At 41.5% G+C, this 26171-nt stretch overlaps 2 protein-coding genes across 3 annotated transcripts in view; one reads left to right on the top strand and one right to left on the bottom strand.

The window, feature by feature from the left end:
• The window catches only part of NPNT (nephronectin), a 99696-nt gene extending 96239 nt beyond the window's left edge, over positions 1-3457 (top strand). The window contains exon 13 of the mRNA XM_070372052.1: positions 348-3457. Within this exon, the coding sequence (XP_070228153.1) occupies positions 348-355 (8 nt within the window). The 3' untranslated portion in view covers positions 356-3457. The remainder of the gene's footprint in view (positions 1-347) is intronic.
• Positions 3458-16356: 12899 nt separating this feature from the next.
• On the bottom strand, positions 16357-18470 carry LOC102281851 (tropomyosin alpha-3 chain-like). Of its 2 annotated transcripts, XM_070372921.1 has the most exons (2): positions 18264-18443; positions 16357-18129 (listed from the first exon to the last, which is right to left on the bottom strand). In XM_070372921.1, exons 1-2 carry the CDS (start codon positions 18329-18331, stop codon positions 17649-17651), a joined length of 549 nt encoding a protein of 182 aa, XP_070229022.1. In that variant the 5' UTR covers positions 18332-18443; the 3' UTR covers positions 16357-17648. The 2 variants fall into 2 exon arrangements, with proteins under 2 accessions (XP_070229022.1, XP_070229021.1); XM_070372920.1 differs by having other exon boundaries at positions 16357-18470.
• Between the last annotated feature and the right edge of the window lie 7701 nt (positions 18471-26171).

Below are 26171 nucleotides of genomic sequence, written 5' to 3'. Positions count from 1 at the left end.
AGAAGTCACTGTAATAAGAAGCCTGTGCAATGCAACTAGGGAAAAGCCCATGCAGCAGTGAAGACCCAGTACAGCCAAAAATAAGAACTGAAATTAAAAAAAATAGGAATATGGCAACAGAGTACAGCCCTCTCCAGATAACAGTTCCAGTGGCTCTGTTGTAAACTCTGAAAAGTGGGTACTTTAAAAGACCTTGAACAATGAGTCCCCTGGTGACCAGCTACTCCCAAAATGGAAGGGTTCTTCCCAAGTTCTGCTGAGCAACCCCTATGGTAGTCAAACCCCAGGGGTTCACCAGCTGGGTTCATCTGTCCAGGATTAAACCTGTTTCTACTGATATGTTACAGGAATCTGAAGACCCACATTCCAGCCCATCCCTGTGAATCCACTCCTTCCTCCAAGACTCCATAGGATCCAGAGGATCCAGGACAGCATGAAAATTTCAGATGGAGGAGTGAGCCACTACAAGACCTGAAGCTACTATTCAAAAAGGCCCTAGGCCTAAGTATCCATAGCTACAGTCTTCCTTTTGCCTCTTGGTACTCCATTCCACTTACAGAGAAATAGATATATTCTGGTAAATGATAACTATTGTCTTTTTTTGCCCTCACCCTTGCTCTCAGAATTCACTGAACTTTTCTGCCCTTGCTGGGTGATTTAAATATGATCCTGACTGGTGCTGCTATAAAGCTAATAATTGCCTTAGCTTTTCTATGACTATTTTCCTTACCCACAGGATAGACATACAGCTCTCTGGTTTGCAATGCACAAACTTTCATTTCCTCCACCCAGTTGACAGAAGGCTGAATTTGTTTACTCCAAGCTAAGTCCATCATGCACCAGAACGACCCCCTTCCCATCCCATAAGGAATTTTAACCAAGTTCCTGATGGAAATTGCTCTTCTACCAGAGATCCAAAGGCTCAGAACAGTAATGTACAGGGTCAGAATTGTTCATTTTCCTACTGAAGAAAATTCTAATGTCTCTTGCCTAAGTCCACCCTTAGCAATAGAAAGAGAAAATAAAGCCAAACTAGAAGGACGAAGAATTGGCATTAACACACCCCAGCACTTTATAGTGTCTCCTCCTAAACCAGAATTCCAGTTACCTATGTGTGCTCAGAGTCCAGATTGCTACCCGAAGGAAGAAGGATCAACACTTAAGGAACAAGTATCAAGATGGAGGGGCTTCCGAGGAGGCTCAGAGGGTTCAGGATGGGGAACACATGTATACCTGTGGCGGATTCATTTTGATATATGGCAAAACCAATACAATATTGTAAAGTTAAAAAAAAAAAATTAAAAAAAAAAAAGAACTGACATCTTGGGGAAAAAAAAAGATGGAGGGGCTTTCGAGGCAGTTCAGTGGTAAAGAATCTGCCTGCCAGGCAGGAGCTTTGGGTTTGATTACTGTGTCAGGAAGATCCCCTGGAGAAGGAAATGGTAACCCACTCTGGTATTCTTACCTGGGAAATCCCATGGACAGAAGAGCCTGGGGGCTACAGTCCATGGGGTCACAGAAGAGTCAAACATGACTTAGTGACTCAACAACAATCAGGTTGGAGAACATTTTTCATAACAATAGAATTGAGCGGCTGGGCCTCGAAACCTTAAGCCCACTAGTCTATATTGTATCCCACCAGGATATGTTTTCATATGCCAGGTGGGTAAGAAACCACGGGCCACTAATTGCCTATGCAGCAACTCCACACCTACACAGTATATGCCAGGAACCTTGATTACTCCTTTCTCAATACACTCCTTAAATGAATTGAAGCATTTGGCCGAGTTCATCAACTGTTCACTGGATTAACTTGAGACTTACCTGGTGCCATCCCAGACAGAGACACCTGTTTCTTTGGGTAAACCTTGTTACCATAGTGGAGAGTAGCTGCACACCAACATGTCCTTCGAAACTTGTCTCATACTCTTCCTGCCATAGCTAACAGTACCGCTAATTCTCATTAGTTTACAGAAGTCTCTAGACTCACTGGCCAAGGCTGTACTTGACAACCATATGACACTGGATTATCTGTTGGCAGAAGGAGGAGGAGTATGTGCAGTTGCCAACAATTCCTGTTGCACTTATATTAACACCTCTACTCAGGTAGAGACAGACATTGAAAAAATTCAACAGCAAGCAACCTGGCTTCAACAATTAGCTAGCAATCCTCGCTATTCAATACAGGCTGGAGAATTGAAAACTGGTTTTCTAACTTGTTCTTCTGGATTTCACAAGGTATTAAAAACTTTCTGATGGGAGGTTTCCATTTTCTTATAACCTTCCTCATTTCAGCCATACTGATTTATGCTATATTTTGCCTAGTGCTTTGTTGTCTTCCATATTATTGCAAATCTGCAACTTAGACCTTTCAGTCCAACAAGGAGGCCTGAGACCAACAGGTTCAGACTTTCCATTTTAGAGATAGATATTAAAATTTTAAGCCTGAGATTAACAGATATGCTGACCTTGCATAACCAGATTCCTACCCTTGCTTGAGCCTCTGATTATAATAGTCGTTTACTGGTTTTTAGTAAAAGACCCCTGCTTCTCTAACCAGTTTGTTTTCTCCAGGGCACCATAAGATAATGATGATGCAGGGACTTCAGCCACTCCTCAAAGCAGATCCTGCCGAAATAACAATAAAAGTCACTCTGGGGCCCCTTAATGAGACAGGTTGAGAGCTCTGTGACCCCAACTAGGTAGGGTCTAAGAGCCCCTTGCCATGCTTTAGAAGCTACAGAAAACAGACCTTTGCCCTTCATCTTCCCAATAAAGATTTCTTGAGGTCTCTTAGTGGGTATTTGAGAGAGGAGGTAGATGGACCTCACAAGGTAAAGCAATTAGAGATTCATCCCCTGTGGACCTGGCTGCTCAGATGGCGCTAGTGGTAAAGAACCTGCCTGCCAATGCATAAGACACAAGTTCAATCCCTGTGTTAGGAAGATACCCTGGAGTAGGGCATGAAAACCCACTTCAGTTTTCTCCAGTGTCCATGCCTGGAGAATCCCATGGACAGAGGAACCTGGCAGGCTACAGTCCACAGGGTCACAAAGAGTTGGACACAACTTGAGTGACTTAGCATGCAGCACTCATACGCCCCTGAGGACCTATTCTCTAAGATGAGACTAGCAGGACAATTGAGAAAGGGGGCTGGGCTCTGTCCAAATAGAAGGTAAGAGACCACATATGTCTCAAAGTCAGGAGACCTCACCAATTACACAGACACAAACACACACACACAGAAAGGCTCCTTGGAGGTCAAAAGGGGAGTGATGCTAAGTGATGCCAACTACCCACAGGCCTCTCTTGTAGAATCTATGTTGGCTAAGAGATGTGTGCATACACATGGGTGGATCCTGAGATACACTAACTATGGACTCTGAATCAGCAAATTAAAATGATTGGCCAAGGGAAACCTGGAAGAAATATCCCATAAAAGTAACTCAAACTACCATAAGTATATGACTCTGTGACTCTTTCTGAGTCTGCCCGTGTGTCTGTCCACATGTACTATATGTACTCTTTTTCTCTTAATAAATACTTGTTTCACTATATTCCATCTTTGTGGAAATTCTTTTCTGCAAAGCCAAAGAACTAGGGCCTTGTCACTAGACCAACCACTGGTCTAGTTAGGTTAGGATTCAGTGCTCTCACCCCCATGATCTGACATCAATCTCTGGCCAAGAACCAAAACCCTGCTTTAAGTCACTGCAGGCCAAGACCACACGAAATCAAAACTATCTCTAATGCAGATGTCATGATCCTACATATAGAAAATCACAATAAACCCACAAACAAGCTGCTAGAGTTACTAAACAAATTCAGCAAAGTTGCAAGCTGCAAAATTAACAACTCAGTTTTTCTTTGCATCAGCAATGAGCAATGTGAAAAGGAAATTAACAATTTCATCCATAACATCCAAAAGAATAAAATAACTAAGAATACATTTAGCCAAAGAGATGAAAGAACTGTACACAGAAAACTAAAAACACATTGCTTAAATAATGTGATGAAATAAAATTTATATTTTATGGCAAGGTGGGAGCAATTTAAACATGAAATTTTTCTTCTCCTATTTGGGCTTCCTCATTTCCCTTTAGGGTATATTGTGCATTTAACCAGACCTCCTTAGGAGATAACCTTCCTTTTTAATCTGCTAAGGGGCCATGATAACCCATGATCCACTGCTCATTCTTACGTGTAGATCTGGACAATGTAAACTGTCAGCAATACATCATTTGACATACAACCCTTTGTCTCAAAACTTTGTATAATTGTGCTTTGACCTTTAACAGGTAGAATAGTCCTCAGAGCTTTCTGAAAGATTGTCACATTGGACATTTTATATATATATATATAAAACATTGGAATAAAATTTTTCCTTTCTTAGATCAACTATTAATAATTATCTACCAGTTTAAGAAGATTTTAATAAGTTGAAAGACATTCTGTATGTGTGGATTAAAAAACATCAATATCTTAATACTACTAAAAGTGATCTACATACTCATAACAATGCCTATCAAAATTCCAATGACCTTTTCTTGAAAAAATTGGAATCAGTTCAGTTCAGTTTAGTCGCTCAGTCGTGTCCAACTCCTTGCGACCCCATGAATCACAGCACGCCAGGCCTCTCTGTCCATCACCAACTCCTGGAGTTCACCCAGACTCACATCCATCGAGTCAGTGATGCCATCCAGCCATCTCATCCTCTGTCGTCCCCTTCTCCTCCTGCCCCCAATCCCTCCCAGCATCAGAGTCTTCTCCAGTGAGTCAACTCTTCGCATGAGGTGGCCAAAGTACTGCAGTTTCAGCTTTAGCATCTTTCTTTCCAAAGAAATCCCAGGGCTGATCTCCTTCAGAATGGACTGGTTGGATCTCCTTGCAGTCCAAGGGACTCTCAAGAGTCTTCTCCAACAAAACCAATGTTCAAATTGATACGGAATTTCAAGGAACCCCAAATGGCCAAAATAATCTTGAATAAGAAGGACAAAATTGGAGGATTCACACTTCCCATTTTTAAAACTTACTGCAAAACTACAGTAATAAAAACTGTGATACTGGTATAAAGACATACACATGGATCAATGGAAGAAAATCAAGAGTTCATAAATAAACCCTGGGGAAAGGACAGCCACAGATAGAGCTGGGACAAGAGGATATCCACGTGCAAAAGAATGACATTGCCTCCATACCTCATATTATATACAAACATTAACTCAAAACTGATCAATGGCCTGAATGTGAGAGCTAATACTATAAAACTTGGAGAAAATATACAGGTAAATTATCATGACCTTCAGATTTGGCAATGAATTCTTAGCTATGACACCAAAAGCATGAGTAATAAAATAAAAAATGGGCACAATGAATTTTATGAAAATTGAAACACTTTGTGCAAAGGACATAATTAAGAGAGTGAAAATACAACCCATCAAATGGGAGAAAATATTTGCAAACTGCATATCTCATAAGAGTCTAGTAAACAGAATATGTAAAGAATTTTCACAACTCACCAAAACAATCCAGTCTAAAGATGGTTAAAGAATTTGAACAGACATTTCTCAAAAAAAGTTCTATTCAACTGGTCAATAAGCACATGAAAAAATACTCATCATAATTAGTCTTTTGGTGTTCCAAGATTCAATTTCCAATGTATGTATATGCGGGTTGGGGGAGGGAGGGTTGTTTCCCACACACCAAACAATTTTTGGACACCAGCAGGATTTTCAAGAATTCAACTCAATTCTGATATTAAATATCCACATAATTTACCTGGAGACAGTAACAGATGCCATAGGTTAAGAATTCAGTGTCACAAGACTACCAACCAAGTCCCCACTTCTGACCTTAGTTGCAAGCCCAGGCTGTCACGTGTGCTTCTGACTGATCAGCTACAGATGGAAGATTCCTACAACCCTGCTTTGGATTTGATTAGTTTGCTAGAGTGGCTCACTGAATTTAGAGAAACATTTTACATTATTGCTTGTTTTAAAAGGGGATATAACTCAGGAACAGTGGGATGCAGAGGGAAGGTATAGGGAGGGGCTGGGGAGCTTCCATGTCCTTTCCTTCAGGTGCCATTCTCAGCACCTCTATGGTTCAGTTCAGTTCAGTCACTCAGTCGTGTCTGACTCTTTGCAACCCCATGAATCACAGCTCACCAGGCCTCCCTGTCCATCACCAACTCCAGGAGTTCACTGAGACTCACATCCATCAAGTCAGTGATGCCATCCAGCCATCTCATCCTCTGTCGTCCCATTCTCCTCCTGCCCCCAATCCCTCCCAGCATCAGAGTCTTTTCCAATGAGTCAACTCTTCACATGAGGTGGCCAAAGTACTGGAGTTTCAGCTTTAGCATCATTCCTTCCAAAGAAATCCCAGGGCTGATCTCCTTCAGAATGGACTGGTTGGATCTCCTTGCAGTCCAAGGGACTCTCAAGAGTCTTCTCCAACACCACAGTTCAAAAGCATCAATTCTTCGGCGCTCAGCCTTCTTCACAGTCCAACTCTCACATCCATACATGACCACAGGAAAAACCATAGCCTTGACTAGATGGACCTTTGTTGGCAAAGTAATGTCTCTGCTTTTGAATATGCTAGCTAGGTTGGTCATAATGTTCCTTCCAAGGAGTAAGCGTCTTTTAATTTAATGGCTGCAGTCACCATCTGCAGTGATTTTGGAGCCCAGAAAAATAAAGTCTGACACTGTTTCCACTGCTTCCCCATCTATTTCCCATAAAGTGGTGGGACCAGATGCCATGATCTTCATTTTCTGAATGTTGAGTTTTAAGCCAACTTTTTCACTCTCCACTTTCACTTTCATCAAGAGGCTTTTTAGTTCCTCTTCACTTTCTGCCATAAGGGTGGTGTCATCTGCATATCTGAGGTTATTGATATTTCTCCCGGCAATCTTGATTCCAGCTTGTGTTTCTTCCAGTCCAGCGGGTGCTCACCAACAAAAACGCTTTCCAAACCCTGACCTTGTGTGGTTTTACAGAGCATTCCTCACACAGGCATGATTGATGAAATCATTGGCAAGTGGTAATTGTTTCAACCTCCAATCTCTCTCCTCTCTCCAGAGGTCAGGAGGTGGAACTGAAAGTTTCAACTTTTTAATCACTTGGTTGGTTCTCCTGACAACCACACCCATCCTTAGGGGGTGTCCAGAAATTACCTCATAGAAAAAGAACATTTATTGCTCACCTTACTTAGGAAATTTCAAGAGTTTTAGAAGCTCTGCACCAGAAACAGGACAAAGACTGTATCTATATATTTATTATAAATCACAATATCACAATTCATCATTAGGGAAATACAAATTAAAACCTCTATGTGACATCACTTCATACCCACAAAGTAGGTGATACTCAAGAAAATGGAAAGTAACCAGTGTTGGTGAGGATGTAGAGGAATGAATATTGCTGGTGGGAATATAAAACAGTGCAGACATCTTGAGAAACTGCTAAACTGTTTCCCACAAAGTTAAACAGTTAACCTACGACCCAGAAGTTTCACTCTTAGGTCTCTGACCAAAGTTTTGAAAACAGGTACTTAAACAAATACTTGTATACAAATTTTCATAGCAGCACTATTCACAATAGGCAAAACATAGAAATAACCATATGTCGATTAATATATAAATAGATAGGCAAGTTATGCATCAATTCATGGACAATTATTCAGCCACAAAATGGAATGAAGTGATGCCACATGCTCCAATGTGGATAAACCTCAAAAATACTATGCTGAATAAAAGGAGTCAGACACAAAGGTTGCATATTCTATTATTCCACTTATGTGAAATATCCAGAATAGATAAACCCACAGAAACAAAGTAAATTTGTGGTTGCCAGAGGGTGAATGGAGAGTAACTGCTTAATAGTAAGGGATTTATTTTGGGTGATTAAAATGTTTTGGAACCAACTGGAGGTCGTGTTTGCACAATGCTTTAAGTGTAATAAATGCCACTGAATTGTTTACTTCAAAAATGGGTAGTTTATGTCAGGTGTGTTTCACCTTATAAAATATTTTTTAAATTTTCAAATAATGTAGTAGAAAAAAAAAGAGAAAGAACAGTAAACAGATGAAACAACTAGAAAACAAAGAGCAAGCTGATAGATTTAAACGGGAACTTTAACAGCAATCATATTGTGTATAAACGGGCCTAAACACCCCATTTAAAGAGATTGTCAGAGGTGGTCCTAAGATGGCAGAGGAATAAGATGGGGAGACCACTTTCTCCCCCACAAATTCATCAAAAGAACATTTAAATGCTGAGTAAATTCCACAAAACAGCTTCTGAATGCTGGCAGAGGACACCAGGCACCCAGAAAAGCAGCCCATTGTCTTCAAAAGGAGGTAGGAAAAATATATAAGACAAAAAAGAGACAAAAGAGAGAGGGACGGAGCTCTGTCCCAGGAAGGGAGTCTTAAAAAGAGAGAAGTTTCCAAACACCAGGAAACACTCTCACTGTCGAGTCTGTGGCCAGCCTTGGAAGCACAGAGGGCAACATAATAGGGAGGAAAAATAAGTAAATAATGAAAGCCCAGAGATTACGAGCCCAACGGTAACTCCCCCAGCAGAGAAGCAGCGCAGATGCCTGCACCCGCCACTAGCAAGCAGGGGCTGGGCAGGGAGGCGAGGGCTGCATCGCTTAGAGTAAGGATTGGGCCTGAATGCCCCGAGGCTAATCAGAGCGAAATAATTTGGGCTAGCAAACCAGAATGTAGGATAGCTACCACGCGAAAAGCCCTAAGACACTGCCAGGCCCATGCACAGAACAATGGGCTAAACAGAACTAGCCGGCTGCAGACCATCCCCCTCCTGTGACAGGCAGCCAGAGCCCAAAGGGGGCAATCACAGCCCCAGAGAGACATTATCTACTTAACTACAAGCCTGGGGTTGTACTTCCAGGTAAGACTTCCTGGGGTTCTGGACAGTTATCATCCGCCTGAGAAGGTGAGCCGGTTCTACACCCAGAAAACCGAGTGGCAGGGATGGGAAAAGCGCTAAGTTGCAGTGACTGCGCTTGCCAAACATCTCATCACCCGAGCTACTCGGAGCTGGGAAGGGCACAAAACGCAGGCCCAACGGAGTCTGCACCTCTGAGGACTACCGGAGAGCCTGAACCTGAGCGGCTTAGACCTGGGAGGTGCATGCAGCCCAGGGCTGGCCTCGGACGGTTCCGGCGGAGCAACCTAGAGCCTGAGCTGTGTGGGCAGGGAGGGTGCACACGCTGTGAGCGGGGACAGGCCCAGTGTGGCTGAGGCACTGCGAGCATACGCCAGTGTTATTTGTTTGCAGCACCCCTCCCTCCCCACAGCGTGACTAAACAAGTGACCCTAAAAAAAGTGTCCACCACCACCCACTATGTGTCAGGGCGGAAATCAGACACTGAAGATACCAGCAAACAGAAGAAGCTAAAACCGAGGGAACCGCCTTGGAAGTGACGGGTGCAATAGATTAAAACCCTGTAGTTAGTACCAACTACATAGGATGGGGCCTATAGATCTTGAGAAATATAAGCTGGACCAAGGAACTATCTGAAAATGAACTCACCCCACACTGCCCACAACACCACCAGAGAAAATCCTAGATGTATTTTTACTATTTTTATGATCATTCCTTTTTTTTTTTTAACTTTTTAAACAATTTTTAAGTCCTCTATTACTGCTTTAATTTTCATTTTTATAACCTACTATTACTTTAAAAAAAAACCATTTTTTAAAGCAAACTTCAATATATATATTTTTTGTGTGTGTAATAAAGTTTTATTAAAGTATAAAGGAGATAGAGAAAGCTTCTGACATAGGCATCAGAAGGGGGCAGAAAGAGTACCCCCATATATATATATTTTAATAGCTTTTGTGACTTTGTTTTTTTTTCTTCTTTTCTTTAATATTGTATTTTTGAAAATCCAACCTCTGCTCTAGAATTTTAATCTTTGCTTTCTGGTATTTGTTATCAATTTTGTACCTTTAAGAACCCAATCTTCAGTACCCATTTTTACTTGGGAGCGAGATTACTGGCTTGACTTCTCTCTTCCCCTTTGGACTCTCCTTTTACTCCACCAGGTCGCCTCTGTCTCCTCCCTTCCCCTTCTCTTCTCTACCCAACTCTCTGAATCTCTGTGTGTTCCACATGGTGGAGAACACTTAGGGAACTGATTACTGGTTGGATCTGTCTCACTCCTTTTGATTCCCCCCTTTTATCCTCCTGGCCACCTCTGTCTCCTTCCTCCCTCTTCTCTTCTCTGTATAACTCCATGAACATCTCCGAGCAGTCCAGACTGTGGAGTGCACATAAGGAAGTGATTACTGGCTAGCTTGCTCTCTCCTCTTTTGATTCCACCTCATCTCATTCGGGTCACCTCTAACTCCCTCCTCCCTCTTCTCTTCTCCATGTAACTCTGTGAACCTCTCTGGGTGTCCCTCACTGTGGAAAAACTTTTCATCTTTAATGTAGATGTTTTGTCAACGGTGTTGTATAGAAGGAGAAGTCTTGAGACTACTGTAAAAATAAGACTGAAAATCAGAAGCAGGAGTCTTAAGTCCAAATCCTGAGAACAACAGAGAACACCTGACTCCAGGAATATTAATCGATAGGAGCTCATCACACCCCTCCATACCTACACTGAAACCAAGCACCACCCAAGGGCCAACAAGTTCCAGAGCAAGACATACCACGCAAATTCTCCAGCAACACAGGACCACAGCCCTGAGCTTCAATATACAGGCTGCCCAAAGTTACTCCAAAACCATTGACATATCATAACTCGTTACTAGACACTTCATTGCACTACAGAGAGAAGAAATCCAGCTCCACCCACCAGAACACGGACACAAGCTTCCCTAACCAAGAAACCTTGACAAGCCACAGATACAAACCCACCCACAGCAAGGAAACTCCATAATAAAGAGAACTCCACAAACTGCCAGAATACAGAAAGGCCACCCCAAACTCAGTAATATAAACAAGATGAAGAGACAGAGGAATACCAGCAGGTAAAGGAACAGGATAAATCCCCACCAAACCAAACCAAAGAGGAAGAGATAGGGAATCTACCTGATAAAGAATTCCAAATAATGATAGTGAAAATGATCCAAAATCTTGAAATAAAAGTGGAATCACAAATAGCCTGGAGACAAGGATTGAGAAAATACAAGAAAAGTTTAACAAGGACCTAGAAAAAATAAAGAGTCAATATGTAATGAATAATGCAATAAATGAGATCAAAAACACTCTGGAGGCAACAAATAGTAGAATAATGGAGCAGAAGATAGGATTAGTGAATTAGAAGATAGAATGGTAGAAATAAATGAATCAGAGAGGAAAAAAGAAAAACGAATTAAAAGAAATGAGGACAATCTCAGAGACCTCCAGGACAATATTAAACACTCCAACATTCAAATCATAGGAGTCCCAGAAGAAGACAAAAAGAAAGACCATAAGAAAATACTTGAGGAGATAATAGTTGAAAATTTCCCTAAAATGAGGAAGGAAATAATCACCCAAGAAACCCAGAGAGTCTGAAACAGGATAAACCCAAGGCAAAACACCCCAAGACACATATTAATCAAATTAACAAAGATCAAACACAAAGAACAAATATTAAAAGCAGCAAGGGAAAAACAACAAATAACACACAAGGGGATTCCCATAAGGCTAACTGCTGATCTTTCAATAGAAACTCTTCAGGCCAGGAGGCAATGGCAAGACATACTTAAAGTGATGAAAGAAAATAACCTACAGCCCAGATTACTGTACCCAGCAAGGATCTCATTCAAATATGAAGGAGAAATCAAAAGCTTTACAGACAAGCAAAAGCTGAGAGAATTCAGCACCACCAAACCAGCTCTCCAACAAATGCTAAAGGATATTCTCTAGACAGGAGACACAAAAACGGTGTATAAACTCGAACCCAAAACAATAAAGTAAATGGCAACGGGATCATACTTACCAATAATTACCTTAAACGTAAATGGGTTGAATGCCCCAACCAAAAGACAAAGACTGGCTGAATGGATACAAAAACAAGACCCCTATATATGTTGTCTACAAGAGACCCACCTTGAAACAAGGGACACATACAGACTGAAAGTGAAGGGCTGGAAAAAGATATTCCATGCAAATAGAGACCAAAAGAAAGCAGGAGTAGTAATACACATATCAGATAAAATAGACTTTAAAACAAAGGCTGTGAAAAGAGACAAAGAAGGACACTACATAATGATCAAAGGATCAATCCAAGAAGAAGATATAACAATTATAAATATATATGCACCCAACATAGGAGCACCACAATATGTAAGACAAATGCTAACAAGTATGAAAGGGAATATTAACAATAACAGAATAATAGTGGGAGACTTTAATACCCCATTCACACCTATGGATAGATCAACTAAACAGAAAATTAACAAAGAAACACAAACTTTAAATGATACAATAGACCAGTTAGACCTAATTGATATCTCTAGGACACTTCACCCCAAAACAATGAATTTCACATTTTTCTCAAGCGCACACGGAACCTTCTCCAGGATAGATCACATCCTGGGCCATAAATCTAGCCTTGGTAAATTCAAAAAAATTGAAATAATTCCAAGCATCTTTTCTGACCACAATGCAGTACGATTAGATCTCAATTACAGGAGAAAAATTATTAAAAACTCCAACATATGGAGGCTGAAAACACGCTGCTGAATAACCAACAAATCACGAAGAAATAAAAAAAAGAAATCAAAATATGCATAGAAACGAATGAAAATGAAAACACAACAATCCAAAACCTATGGGACACTGTAAAAGCAGTGCTAAGGGGAAAGTTCATAGCAATACAGGCATACCTCAAGACACAAGAAAAAGTCAAATAAATAACCTAACTCTACACCTAAAGCAATTAGAAAAGGAAGAAATGAAGAACCCCAGGGTTCATAGAAGGAAAGAAATATTAAAAATTAGGGCAGAAATAAATGCAAAAGAAACAAAAGAGACCATAGCAAAAATCAACAAAGCCAAAAGCTGGTTCTTTCAAAGGATAAATAAAATTGACAAACCATTAGCCAGACTCATCAAGAAACAAAGGGAGAAAAATCAAATCAATAAAATTAGAAATGAAAATGGAGAGATCACAACAGACAACACACAAATACAAAGGATCTTAAGAGACTACTATCAGCAATTATATGCCAATAAAATGGACAACGTGGAAGAAATGGACAAATTCTAAGAAAAGTACAACTTTCCAAAACTGAACCAGGAAAAAATAGAAAATCTTAACAAACCCATCACAAGCACGGAAATTGAAACTAATCAGAAATCTTCCAGCAAACAAAAGCCCAGGTCCAGACGGCTTCACAGCTGAATTCTACCAAAAATTTAGAGAAGAGCTAACACCTATCCTACTCAAACTCTTCCAGAAAATTGCAGAGGAAGGGAAACTTCCAAACTCATTCTATGAGGTCACCATCATCCTAATACCAAAACCTGACAAAGATCCCATGAAAAAAGAAAACTACAGGCCAATATCATTGATGAACATAGATGCAAAAATCCTTAACAAAATTCTAGCAATCAGAATCCAACAATACATTAAAAAGATCATACACCATGACCAAGTGGCCTTTATCCCAGGGATGCAAGGATTCTTCAATATCTGCAAATCAATCAATGTAATACACCACATTAACAAATTGAAAAATAAAAGCCATATGATTATTTCAATAGATGCAGAGAAAGCCTTTGACAAAATTCAATATCCATTTATGATAAAAAAAAATCAGGAATAGAAGGAACATACCTCAACATAATAAAAGCTATGTATGACAAACCCACAGCAAACATTATCCTCAATGGTGAAAAATTGAAAGCATTTCCCCTAAAGTCAGGAATAAGACAAGGGTGCCCACTTTCACCACTACTATTCAACATAGTTTTGGAAGTTTTGGCCACAGCAATCAGAGCAGAAAAAGAAATAAAAGGAATCCAAATTGGAAAAGAAGTAAAACTCTCACTGTTTGCAGATGACATGGTTCTCTACATAGAAAACCCTAAAGACTCCACCAGAAAATTACTAGAGCTAATCAATGAATATAGTAAAGTTGCAGGATATAAAATCAACACACAGAAATCCTTGCATTCCTATACACTAGTAATGAGAAAATAGAAACAGAAATTAAGGAAACAATTACATTCACCCCACTCCAGTACTCTTGTCTGGAAAATCCCATGGATGAAGAAGCCTGGTAGGCTGCAGTCCATGGGGTCGCTAAGAGTCGGGCACGACTGAGCGACTTCACTTTCATTTTCACTTACATGCATTGGAGAAGGAAATGGCAGTCCACTCCAGTATTCTTGCCTGGAGAATCCCAGGGACAGAGGAGCCTAGTGGGCTGCCATCTATGGGGTCACACAGAGTTGGACACGACTGAAGCGACTTAGCAGCAGCAACATTGCAACGAAAAGAATAAAATACTTAGGAATATATCTACCTAAAGAAACTAAAGACCTATATATAGAAAACTACAAAACACTGGTGAAAGAAATCAAAGAGGACACTAACAGATGGAGAAATATACCATGTTCATGGATTGGAAGAATCAATATAGTGAAAATGAGTATACTACCCAAAGCAATCTATAGATTCAATGCAATCCCTATCAAGCTACCAACAGTATTTTTCACAGAGCTAGAACAAATAATTTCACAATTTGTATGGAAATACAAAAAACCTCAAATAGCCAAAGCAATCTTCAGAAAGAAGAATGGAACTGGAGGAATCAACCTGCCTGACTTCAGGCTCTACTGCAAAGCCACAGTCATCAAGACAGTACAGTACTGGCACAAAGACAGAAATACAGATCAATGGAACAAAATAGAAAGCCCAGAGATAAACCCATGCACCTATGGACACCTTATCTTTGACAAAGGAGGCAAGAATATACAACGGATTAAAGACAATCTCTTTAACAAGTGGTGCTGGGAAAACTGGTCAACCACTTGTAAAAGAATGAAACTAGAACACTTTCTAACACCATACACAAAAATAAACTCAAAATGGATTAAAGATCTAAACATAAGACCAGAAACTATAAAACTCCTAGAGGAGAACATAGGCAAAACACTCTCCGACATACATCACAGCAGGATCCTCTATGACCCACCTTCCAGAATATTGGAAATAAAAGCAAAAATAAACAAATGGGATCTAATTAAAATTAAAAGCTTCTGCACAACAAAGGAAACTATAAGCAAGGTGAAAAGACAGCTTTCAGAATGGGAGAAAATAATAGCAAATTAAGCAACTGACAAACAACTAATCTCAAAAATATACAAGCAACTCCTACAGCTCAACTCCAGAAAAATAAATGACCCACTCAAAAAATGGGCCAAAGAACTAGACATTTCTCCAAAGAAGACATACAGATGGCTAACAAACACATGAAAAGATGCTCAACATCACTCATTATCAGAGAAATGCAAATCAAAACCACAATAAGATACCATTTCACGCCAGTCAGAATGGCTGTGATCCAAAAGTCTACAAGCAATAAATGCTAGAGAGGATGTGGAGAAAAGGGAACTCTCTTACACTGTTGGTGGGAATGCAAACTAGTACAGCCACTATGGAGAACAGTGTGGAGATTCCTTAAAAACCTGGAAATAGAAATGCCATACAACCCAGCAATCCCACTGCTGGGCATACACACTGAGGAAACCAGAACTGAAACAGACACGTGTACCCCAGTGTTCATCGCAGCACTGTTTATAATAGCCAGGACATGGAAACAACCTAGATGTCCATCAGCAGATGAATGGATAAGAAAGCTGTGGTACATATATACAATGCAATATTACTCAGCCATTAAAAAGAATACATTTGAATCAGTTCTAATGAGGTGGATGAAACTGGAGCCTATTATACAGAGTGAAGTAAGCCAGAAAGAAAAACACCAATACAGTATACTAATGCATAGATATGGAATTTAGAAAGATGGTATTGATAACCCTGTATGGGAGACAGCAAAAGAGACACAGATGTATAGAACAGTCTTTTGGACTCTATGGTGGAGGGGGGGGATGTTTTGGGAGAATGGCATTGAAACATGTATAATATAAGAAACGAATTGCCAGTCCAGGTTCGATTCAGGATACAGGAAGCTTGGGGCTGGTGCACTGGGATGACCCAGAGGGATGGTACGGGGAGGGAGGTGGGAGGGGGGTTTCAGGATTGGGAACATGTGCACACCGTGGCGGATTCATGCTGATGTATGGCAAAACCAATACAATATTGTAATTAGCCTCTAATTAAGATAAATAAATTAAAAAAAAATAAAGAGATTGTCATATTGGATTTATTTATTTTGGAGGGACTGGTTATTTCAAAAAGACATTTATCAATTTTCAGTATCAAAACAGTTACACTATTGGGTTTTTTTCTCCCAATTGGTCCCCAAAGAGACCACACCAAAGGAGAGGACATTTTAAGCCAATTAAGCTGCAGGATGCACCCCTAACAGACCTCACTGAAACCTCATCAAAAAAGGGGGATTGGGTAGGGAAAGAAACTTTAAAAGATCAGCACACTGCTAGCCCACAGACTGTAGAGAGCTCTCACAGGCAGAGGGGTGACCAGTTTGCCTCAACCCCAAAGAAGCAAAGTTCCAAAATATAAAAATTTACAAGTTTTGTACATACGCTTTTCAAGATTTCTCCAGCACTAACCGATACAAAGCACAGTGAGATGGCACTTTTAGAGACAGCAGCTTCAGACCCAGAAAAGGGTGATGAGATGAGTTTCATATGGCTAAATCAGTGGCAAAACATAATTTTCTTTCCTTTCTTTCAAGGAGGCAGGAGAGCAAATAAGTTGTCACTTCAATATAAGGGGCACATGATCCATTCTGTGAGCAGTTGGGAACAGGGTAGAGCTGGAACAAGGATTTGGTCTCAGAGGTTTTACCATCTTAATTGTTTGGTCACTTCTGATGAAAAAAAAAAAAAAAAAAAGTGTCCAAAGATACCGTAAAGCTGAAAACCTGAACAGCATTTTTTTTTTTTTTTTTTGGCTAACTCCTTCTGGAATCATCTTTCTGCTTTGGCAGGTACTTTTTACAGGGCAATGAGGTTTCCCCAAATGAAGCCTTTCTCTGGGCTGCTAGGCTCTCAGTAAGGCAGGCCCAAACCTTTTCCCTTTCTCTCTGGAGAAGGCAATATGCATTAAGCTGAAATGTTACCTTCCAAAAGTGAGAAAGGGATTAGACTGCTGCTTCAGTTCTACGGAATTATCTGGAATGTTTTTTTACAAATGGGTGTAACATCAAGAACAAAAAAGGTAATTACAAAATGTGTACATCACAACATGCTTTTAAAGACACTTTGCATTGTGCTCACATTCCCTTAAACGTTGTTCCCAAAGGTGCTCAGCCTCTAGCCCAACTGGAATCTCTGGGGAGAGGCAGAGACTGTTTGGCGAAAAGGACACAGGAGTAGGGGGGTGGGAGAGGTGGCGAAAGGAGAAAGCAGCCTTCCAGTTAAAGATCAGCCCTCCGTTTAAAGGTCAGCTTCGGGCAGGCTGGCCCCAGTGGAGTCGGAGTCGGGGTGAGAGGGAGGAGCAGCGGCAGGGCGGGGCTGGGGTGCTCTACATTTTATTCAGGTCAAGCAGAGTCTGGTTCAGCATCCTTTGTGTACAGAGGTCCTCCTCTTTGGTGCATTTCAGTTTATCTTCCAAATCATCAATTGTCTTTTCCAGCTTGGCTACTGATTTCTCAGCAAACTCAGCACGAGTCTCTGCCTCCTTGAGTTTATCGGTAAGAATCTTTATCTCTTCCTCATATTTGTCTTCCTTTTGAGAGTACTTTTCTTCAGCAGCACTCAGACACTTCAGGTGCTGGTCCATCAGTCTGATTTGCTCACCCATCTTTCGGCAATGGGACTCTGCCAGCTCCGCTCGCTCCTCTGTGCGCTCCAAGTCTCCCTCAATAATCACCAACTTGCGAGCCACCTCTTCATACTTCCTGTGTGCCTCTTCTGCAATGTGCTTAGCTTCTTTGAGTTGGATTTCCTGGAGTTCCATTTTTTCTTCATCTTTTAAGGCTTGGTTTTCAATAACCTTCATAACTCTCTCGCTCTCATCAGCAGCTTTCTCAGCTTCCTCCAGCTTTTGCAGCGCAGTGGCCAGGCGCTCTTGAGCTCGGTTCAGCTCCTCTTCAACCAGCTGGATCCTACGGTTTAAGGAGACCACTTCAGCCTCAGCCTGTTCTCGGGCCCATCTTTCTCCATCCACTTTCTGCTGGAGGCGCTTGGCCCTCTCCTCTGCATCATCGGCCTGCTGCTGCAGAACCTGGATCTTGCACTTCATTGCCTCGGTGACGGCGATCGCGGCCATGACAGTGGTCCCGGCCATGGTCCCCACCCAGCTCCTGCTTGCCTTCGGGTTCCTGCCTCCTCCGCTCGGCGCTCGGCGTTGCAGCCGCTTCTCACCCAGATTGGATTAAAAAAAAAAAAAGCAAGACTTAACGATATGCTGCTAGAAGACAGCCCCCAAAAAGACATTAAACAAAACTTTGGAGCACAGAATAAACTTGATAACCTGGTACAAAATGTTCCTTTGTCTAATAAATAGCAGGGGCTTCAGAATAAGAAAGTCATAATTGAGGACACTTAAACATAAGTGAGGCAGCGATCCAGAAAGCCCACATTTTAGAAGACAAAGGGACATTCATGTATCGGGGACAGCTGACTAAAAATGCTTTGCAGGGCTCCAGGATGAGGAAAGCTGAAAGCAGCTTGGAATTACAGCGCAAGTTAGTTCCAAGTTGATTATCTGGGGTTAATTCACTTAAAAGCCAAACACTGAGCCCTTATCATAACCTGGTCATTAAATTTTGAAAAGCATGGATTACTACTCTGTTCCATTGTTTCACATGGATCTTCGTTTTTCAGACCAAGCCACTTCATCATTTCTGGATTTTCTCAGTCTTTTCCGATCTGTTGAATTATCTAAAGGTGTGGTTCCCATTTGGGGGCAATTCTGACCCTCAGGGGACATTTGGTAATACCTATAAGCATGTTTAGTTGTATTATCCTGGGGATGCTACTGGCATTTAGTGGGTAGAGGCCAGATATGTTGGTACACATCTTATAAAGCCCAGGACAGCTCTTTACAAAAAAGAATTATCTGTCTAAAATGGCAATATTGCCAAGGTTACAAAAGCCTGATTTAAATCAATTATTTCCAAAGAGTGGCCCCCAACCATGTAACCCCAATGCAGGGGATATATTAGAACTGCACATTCCTGGGGCTTCATATCTGACCTGTAGAGTCTGGAACTCTGGTGGTGGGGCCCAGAAAACAGTGTTATTACAACACCCCAACTGATTCGGATATATGTTGGTTTGAGATTAAATTTCCTTTCTCTTTCTACTTTCCACCGACTACCTACAAGCCTGACTTACATGAGACTCACCTTCCAGTGCCTTAATACCACTGCTCGACTCTGAACTTTAACTGTTCTGTTAAGATTGCTTTTTCAAAGACTACATGTTCTCTTGTACTTTGTTCCACTGTTCAACTCACACGCAACATCACACCAGCAGCATTTAGCAATGGAGGTTGCTGTACCCACTTCTCTGAAATTTTCTTCTCCCTTGAACTCCACAAAAGACATTCCTACACTTCCAACCAGTTACTAGAAAAAACTAAGAGGTCCCAAACTGTATGAATTATAGTTTATTTTCCTCCCTTTTTTTCTTTCCCCCAAACCTGCTCCCTGTTGCTAATTCCCCCTTTCTCTGGATAAAAGCAGCATCTTATCAACATTATTAATTCTTGAAATATGCCACTGTTTAACTTATGTATTATTTCTATTTATTCAAGTCATTGACAAATTCTAATCGTTCTCCTTCTGAACAGTTCTTCTGAGTGTGTCCCCGCCCTGCCCCCCCAAAAAAATGCAAAATATTTGAGATGACACTTTAAAACTTGAAGTTAAGAGAGAATGATTTAATTTACAAGGCATTTTAAACGATAGGTCAGTAGTCCTGCTCAGTCTTTCTCATGAACTAGTTTAGTCTCTTTGGCAGGCGACAGCCACAGATGCAGACTTCTTTTCAGTTTTGTTCTTGTATGCACTTCTGCAAGCTCTTTCTAATATATTATTCAATAAGGTAACACAAAACAATAGGACATACCTTGGTTCCTGCAGGGTTGAACTTGTGGCCCACACTAGGCGAAGAGCATGCGCAGTCGAGGCTGACAGTAGGAAGCTTGGGATACTTAGGAATGGTGGGCTGCAGTTTATGGGGTCGCACAGAGTCCGACACGACTGAAGCGACTTAGCAGCAGCAGCCTTTTCTACTTCTTCTTTAATAGAAATCAAATGCATACCCGTGGGCTGTACCTTTCAGTTTGTTAGTCAAATTATGGTCAGCAGACCAGTAGAACAAGCACCACCTGTGTGCCTTTAGAAACAGACTCAGGAGCCCATCTTAAACCTAATGAAGCACAATCCACAAGTAACAAGAATCCCTAGGTGACCTGTCTGCCCATTCGGGTTTTCAAAGCACCACTTTAGAATATAAAAATTTTCTACAGACCTGAGCCTTTCCTACATGTAAGGCCCTGTGCAACAAGTCTACCCAGCTGACCATGTTTGAGAACAGTGGGTTCTCACAGTGTGGTCCTGGAACCAGCAGAATCAGCATCACTAGGGAATGGACCAGAAATGCAGGTTCCTAGGCCCACCCGGAGGTGGATCAAAATCTCAGGGCGGATCCACATCGGTCTGGGTTTCGGCAGCCCTGCAGTGATTTCAACGCTAATTCTAGACAATCACTGCCTTAGGGAGGACGGTTTTGGATCATAGTTGCCTGGAGAAGCTCCCTGCCTTCCCTAATAGCTTCATGAGTGCCTGCAAATGACAGCACAGCTGCAAGCACCAGCAAATACCTAAAACGTGGTTTAGGGCTAATTCATAATTAGAAGAACCTGAGTCAGTGCTAGTTCTTCAGCACTGTGAATAATAACATTTCAGGTATACACAGAAAAGTTACAATTTACAAAGCGCTTTCTGAGCCATTTAATTTAATCTTCACTGTAATACAAGGACATAAATATAACTGCCTCCCTCAACAGATAAGGAAACTAAGTGTGAGAAAGATTCAGTGACTTTTTAAAGGGCACGGGGATGTGAAGGGGCAGAGCTCGTGTTGGAACCCAAAAGCAAATTGCAGAGAGAACTTCTACCAGCTATTTGGCAAGTTAAATGGAGGAGGAGTCTCAATGTGGCTGAATGTGCCAAATTGTTTTTACCTTTGGAAAACAAATTCCAGGCACTCAGGTTAATGAAGAAATACACATAAAAAATAAAATTCACAACTTTCTTTCTAATGGTTCAACAGCAAAATATATGAATATAGAGAGACAAAGCAATAAAGCAAATGAGGCAAAATGTTGATGTTTGGAAGAGTGTTACAGAGGAAACATTTCTGAGTTTTCATTATACAATTTTGGCAACTTTTCTTTGAAAAACAATACCCACAGGGCTTTAATGTGTGTCTGTGCTAAAGTAGATGTGATGTGGGAATTCCCTGGTAGTCCAGTGGTTAAGATTCCAGGGGGCAAAGGTTCCATCCCTGGTTGGGAAAAATAAGACTCCGCATGCTGAGCAGCACACCAAGAAAAATTAAAAAATAAAGTGGATGAGATGTTATACTTCTTATCTGTCATTGTGTATGTTTTTAAGACTTGGGTCAAAAAGCTTCTAAGTATAAAAGAATTTAACTATGTCTGCATTGTGAGAAGGAGAAGGTGATGGCACCCCACTCCAGTACTCTTGCCTGGAAAATCTCATGGACAGAGGAGCCTGGTGGGCTGCAGTCCATGGGGTCGAGAAGAGTCGGACACGACTGAGTGACTTCACTTTCACTTTTCACTTCCATGCATCGGAGACGGAAATGGCAACCCACTCCAGCAGCATTTTGAGAAAGCAGAGAATAGACATATAAGTAACAAGCAAAATGCATTTACATTTTTTCTTTTGGAGTGAAGATCATTCATGTATGCCAATATTCTTCATGGGGTCAATAATTCACTGTCGAAGGGGCGATTCTGAATCACAATTTTTATTAATATGGTTGTTTCAATCTAACCCTAGGCATAACATCAGTTTCACCAGAGACTCTGGGGATGTCTTTAGAGAATCTGGCTATTGACCATGCTGCAGCCTGGGGCTCTATTCTTCCAACCCTAGAGCCAGGACCTACAGTCAGCTACGTCTCAGGACATTTCATACGTATAGACCACTTTCTTCACATTTCATAGCTGGAGTTTCTAAAAGCCTTTTTATTAAATATCAAAATGTGAAAACAATGACTAGAAAGACATTACTGAGACAAGTAGGGAAATCTGATTTCAATAACAGCATTTCTGTCAAAAATGAATGATTACACCACCACACACCTGTAAGCCACTTGTAAGGAGCAGTCCTATCACCTGGGCTTGGGTCCTCTTGACTTCTATTCCTGTGTGGATAGCAAGGATATTATAAGAGCTAAGAATTGCACATGGGTTACAGTCAACAAACACTTTTCCATTTATTATCTCAATTGGCCTCATTGGATAACATAATTCCCTTGTATGACCACAGTGCTTGACTATAGGCATTACTAAGTTTTTTATTTCACAGACAAGAAATATGAGGGCCATTGAGTAATAAAACTTCCCAGGATCACTTGGACAATAGGTACCAGGCCTGTACTGCACAGCCAGAGTAGCGAGTCCCATAGGCCCTACAGGGAGGTGGGGGAAGGCCAGAGCAGGAAGAGGCTTTAGGGTCTGAACATGTACTCAGGAGTACCCAGAGAACCCAATGAACATTTCTGGAAATTCCAAAAGTCATAAATGCTCACTGAAAAGTATTGAGAAAATTCAAAAAGAAAGAAGAAAAAAAAGAAGGAGGGGAAGAAGTAACAAAGGAAGACATTATACCTCAACCTGGAATAGGCATGGCTGCTACTTGGGTATGTATTCTTTCAGAACTTTTGTTTTGTGTGAACCTATGCTCACTATCCAAACTCCAGGTAGAAGCTTATAATTAACAACACTTTACGGACAGCTTTCCCTGAAGTTGGACATGCCTTTACTACCTTGTCTGAATGGCTGTTGAGTATTCTTTTGAATAGATAAACCATAAACTTTTGTTTCTCCAGGACTTTGAACTATTTCAGTGGACAGGCCCTCTGTGAGCCCAATTATGCTGCTGAAAATGAGTCACAAGCTGTTTGTAATTGCTGGCCTCTTTCCTTCCCTTCACTTGCTCCAGTGAACCATGGCAACATTCCCTGGAGGCCTGGGACCAAGTGCAGGAGGTTAGATTCCCAGAAAAGCCAGGCTGGAGTGGTTGGTAGTCCTTTAGAAATAGAAATAGGGAAGACACAGGCCAATAGGAATCTTTTAGACTCAAAAGCATTTCACTGAAAAACAACAGAAGAAAATGGGCAACAAAATTCACTGCTCCCTCCCAGCTGCTCTGCAGGCCACCTGCAGGGGAACTTATAGTAGGCAATAAGGGAAATTTGTAGATCTGAAGGTTTTGCAGTTGAGCTCAGTGGATTATTCCTCTAAGGTCTTGGTAATTAAAGCATTATAACAGTGAAGCTAGAGTCAGAATTTAGATGCCTTTGTAGATAATGGGTTCATTCTGGAAGTTTACTGCAGAAGGCAAACATGCCTGTGAACCACATTGAAGGTAGAAAATCTGGTGAATTGTGGCCAGACCAATTCCAGTATTGAAAGAAATAACTTGCAGTCATGTCTCTAGATAACTGTGGAGCCGTTTGGATAAGTGAAGTACCGTACATTATTTTCTATGCTGGCTTGTTTAAAATGGAATTTTACTTCAACACTACTTAAACTGATGTATGTCAGCTAAAATTGCATTGCTTGGGATTAAATGCTGTAAGAATTCTTCATAAAACCTCACAGGTCCAGGGGTTTCTGGGTGGTATGTGAAAACAAAACAAGCAAAACAACTAACAAACACAAAACCAAACACCTTGCCCAATTCTGCTTGGAAAGGTGTTGCTTTTTAGCCTTGACTGTGTTCATTGAACTGTTAGCTAGGTAGAATAGAAGAAAGGAGTCCAAAATGGTGGTGGCTAAAAGATAAAGAAAGGGAAAAGCCCGCGAAAATGGAACAAAAGAAAACCCACGGACTGGAGTGAGAACTTCAGGTGAAACAAACATGCCCCCTTCTTGGCCAGTCCAATTTGCAAAGGGTAGGCTCAAAGCGGGAAAGAGACAAATCTATAAAAGGAGAAAGCCAAGATGGATTGAGGCCTCTCCTTTGGGGTCGGTCCACCCTCACACCTCAGGGTGTACTTTTCTTTGGTTGCCAAATAAAACTGAGCTGTAACTGAGCTGTAACACTAGGCCACTGCTTCAATTTTTTGCTGTGGTGAGACGGAAGTGAGGAAATTACACACTGCCCCGACATACCTGGTGCTGTTTCTGGGATTTAACCAGGCTGAAACAATCTTGGCTTGGCCCCCAGAAGCTCAACTTGGCAAAAGCTCACATGGTGGAAGCTGAACACGAAGAAAACCCAGGGCAGTGGATGTGACAAGAAGCCCAGCGTGCTGGAAATCAGGACAGCAAAAACAAACTCGGTAGAAACCTCACTTGGCTCAGTCTCAAATTCCAGAAGATCTCCAGTTAAGGTAGGAGGTCCTTGCCCCTATGGCTGGAAGGACATATGGCTAACAAAACCTTAATTCCTTTACAATCTCTTGTTTCTTGTTTCCTTGAACCCTCTGTGAACAAGCAAGTGGCAGTGGGTGCAATTGAGTGACTCTGGCAGGGGCTGCTCCCCAGTGTGTCCCAAAGGCTCCACTGTCCTCTGTGCCCTTGTAGCTGTTGCCCAAGCAGGTGAGGGTTCGTCTGTCCTTAACCTCCTTTGTGCCAAGGATCAGGCCAATGAAAATTGTGGGCACAGGTCAGGCATTTAACAGTTTTTCTGGCAAGTTATGAAAGGGGTTCCTCAGCATGCTTTTCCCACTGCCTTTTCCTCCCATCCTTCAGCTCCTCTTTCCATCTATGACACTGTTTGATTGGGCAGGTCATCATCTTTCCATTTCTGAAAGTTGTATTTGAAACTGTTTATCTAAGGTTGGGACTCAAACCCACATGGTAGGGACTCTGTGCTATGCTCAGCCACTCAGTTATGTCCGAATGGGACTTGAGCCTGGTCAAAATCCATGTTGCCTGGTTTCAGGACCAATGAAGCTCAAGTTCTTGATGTCTCATTGCAAAAAAATTCAGTGAGAGACACAGCGATAGGTAAGAGGTAGATTTGTTTGGATTCAGAGAGAAGCACACTCCAAGAGTATGGGCCATCACAGAGGGTGAGTGTGGTGGCCATGGAATGTGGTGTGGTTGGTTTTTTTATGAGCTGGGTGATTTCATATGCTAATGAGTGGGAAGATCATTCCAACAATTGGGGAACCACCGACTCCTTGGTCTTTTGATAGTGTCTTGAAACTGTCATGGTGCCTCCAGGTGTGCCATTTAGTTTGCAGATTGAGGATCAAGGTTTAGCTGAATTGTATTGGCTAGTCTGCCATCTTGGACCCATTTGATTCTAACCAGTTTATGTTATGCCCTTGAAAAATGAAAGTGAAGTCGCTCAGTCATGTCCGACTCTTTGTGACCCCATAGACTGTAGCCTACCAGGCTCCTCCATCCATGGGATTTTCCAGGCAAGAATACTGGAGTGGGTTGCCATTTCCTTCTCCAAGAGATCTTCCCAACCCAGGGATTGAACCCAGGTCTCCCACATTGTAGGCAGACACTTCACTGTCTGAGCCACCAGGCAGATCTCATGTTATGCCCTTGGCCTATATCATTCTTCCGAAAGTTGTGCCCTGCCCCCTTCTGTCCCGTTTCATGCTCTTTTCCTGAGCCCCATCTGGGCCCACAACGATGCTGCTACAATCTTCTGGAGGGACAACCAGAAAATAGCTGGCCTTTGGAAGGGAAATACTGTATAATATCCAATCTCTCCAGATATTCGGGCCTTCATCTTCCATGTTTCCTACAACATGTGCGACAACAGCACCTCTCAGTGGACCCACTAGGGCTGGTGACAGGCACACAATGCCTGCT

Source organism: Bos mutus, chromosome 6 (genome assembly GCF_027580195.1).
Source record: "Bos mutus isolate GX-2022 chromosome 6, NWIPB_WYAK_1.1, whole genome shotgun sequence".
NCBI classification, from domain to species: domain Eukaryota; kingdom Metazoa; phylum Chordata; class Mammalia; order Artiodactyla; family Bovidae; genus Bos; species Bos mutus.
The sequence above is the reverse complement of the archived record's forward strand: the minus strand, read 5'-3'. Positions and strand labels throughout refer to the sequence as shown.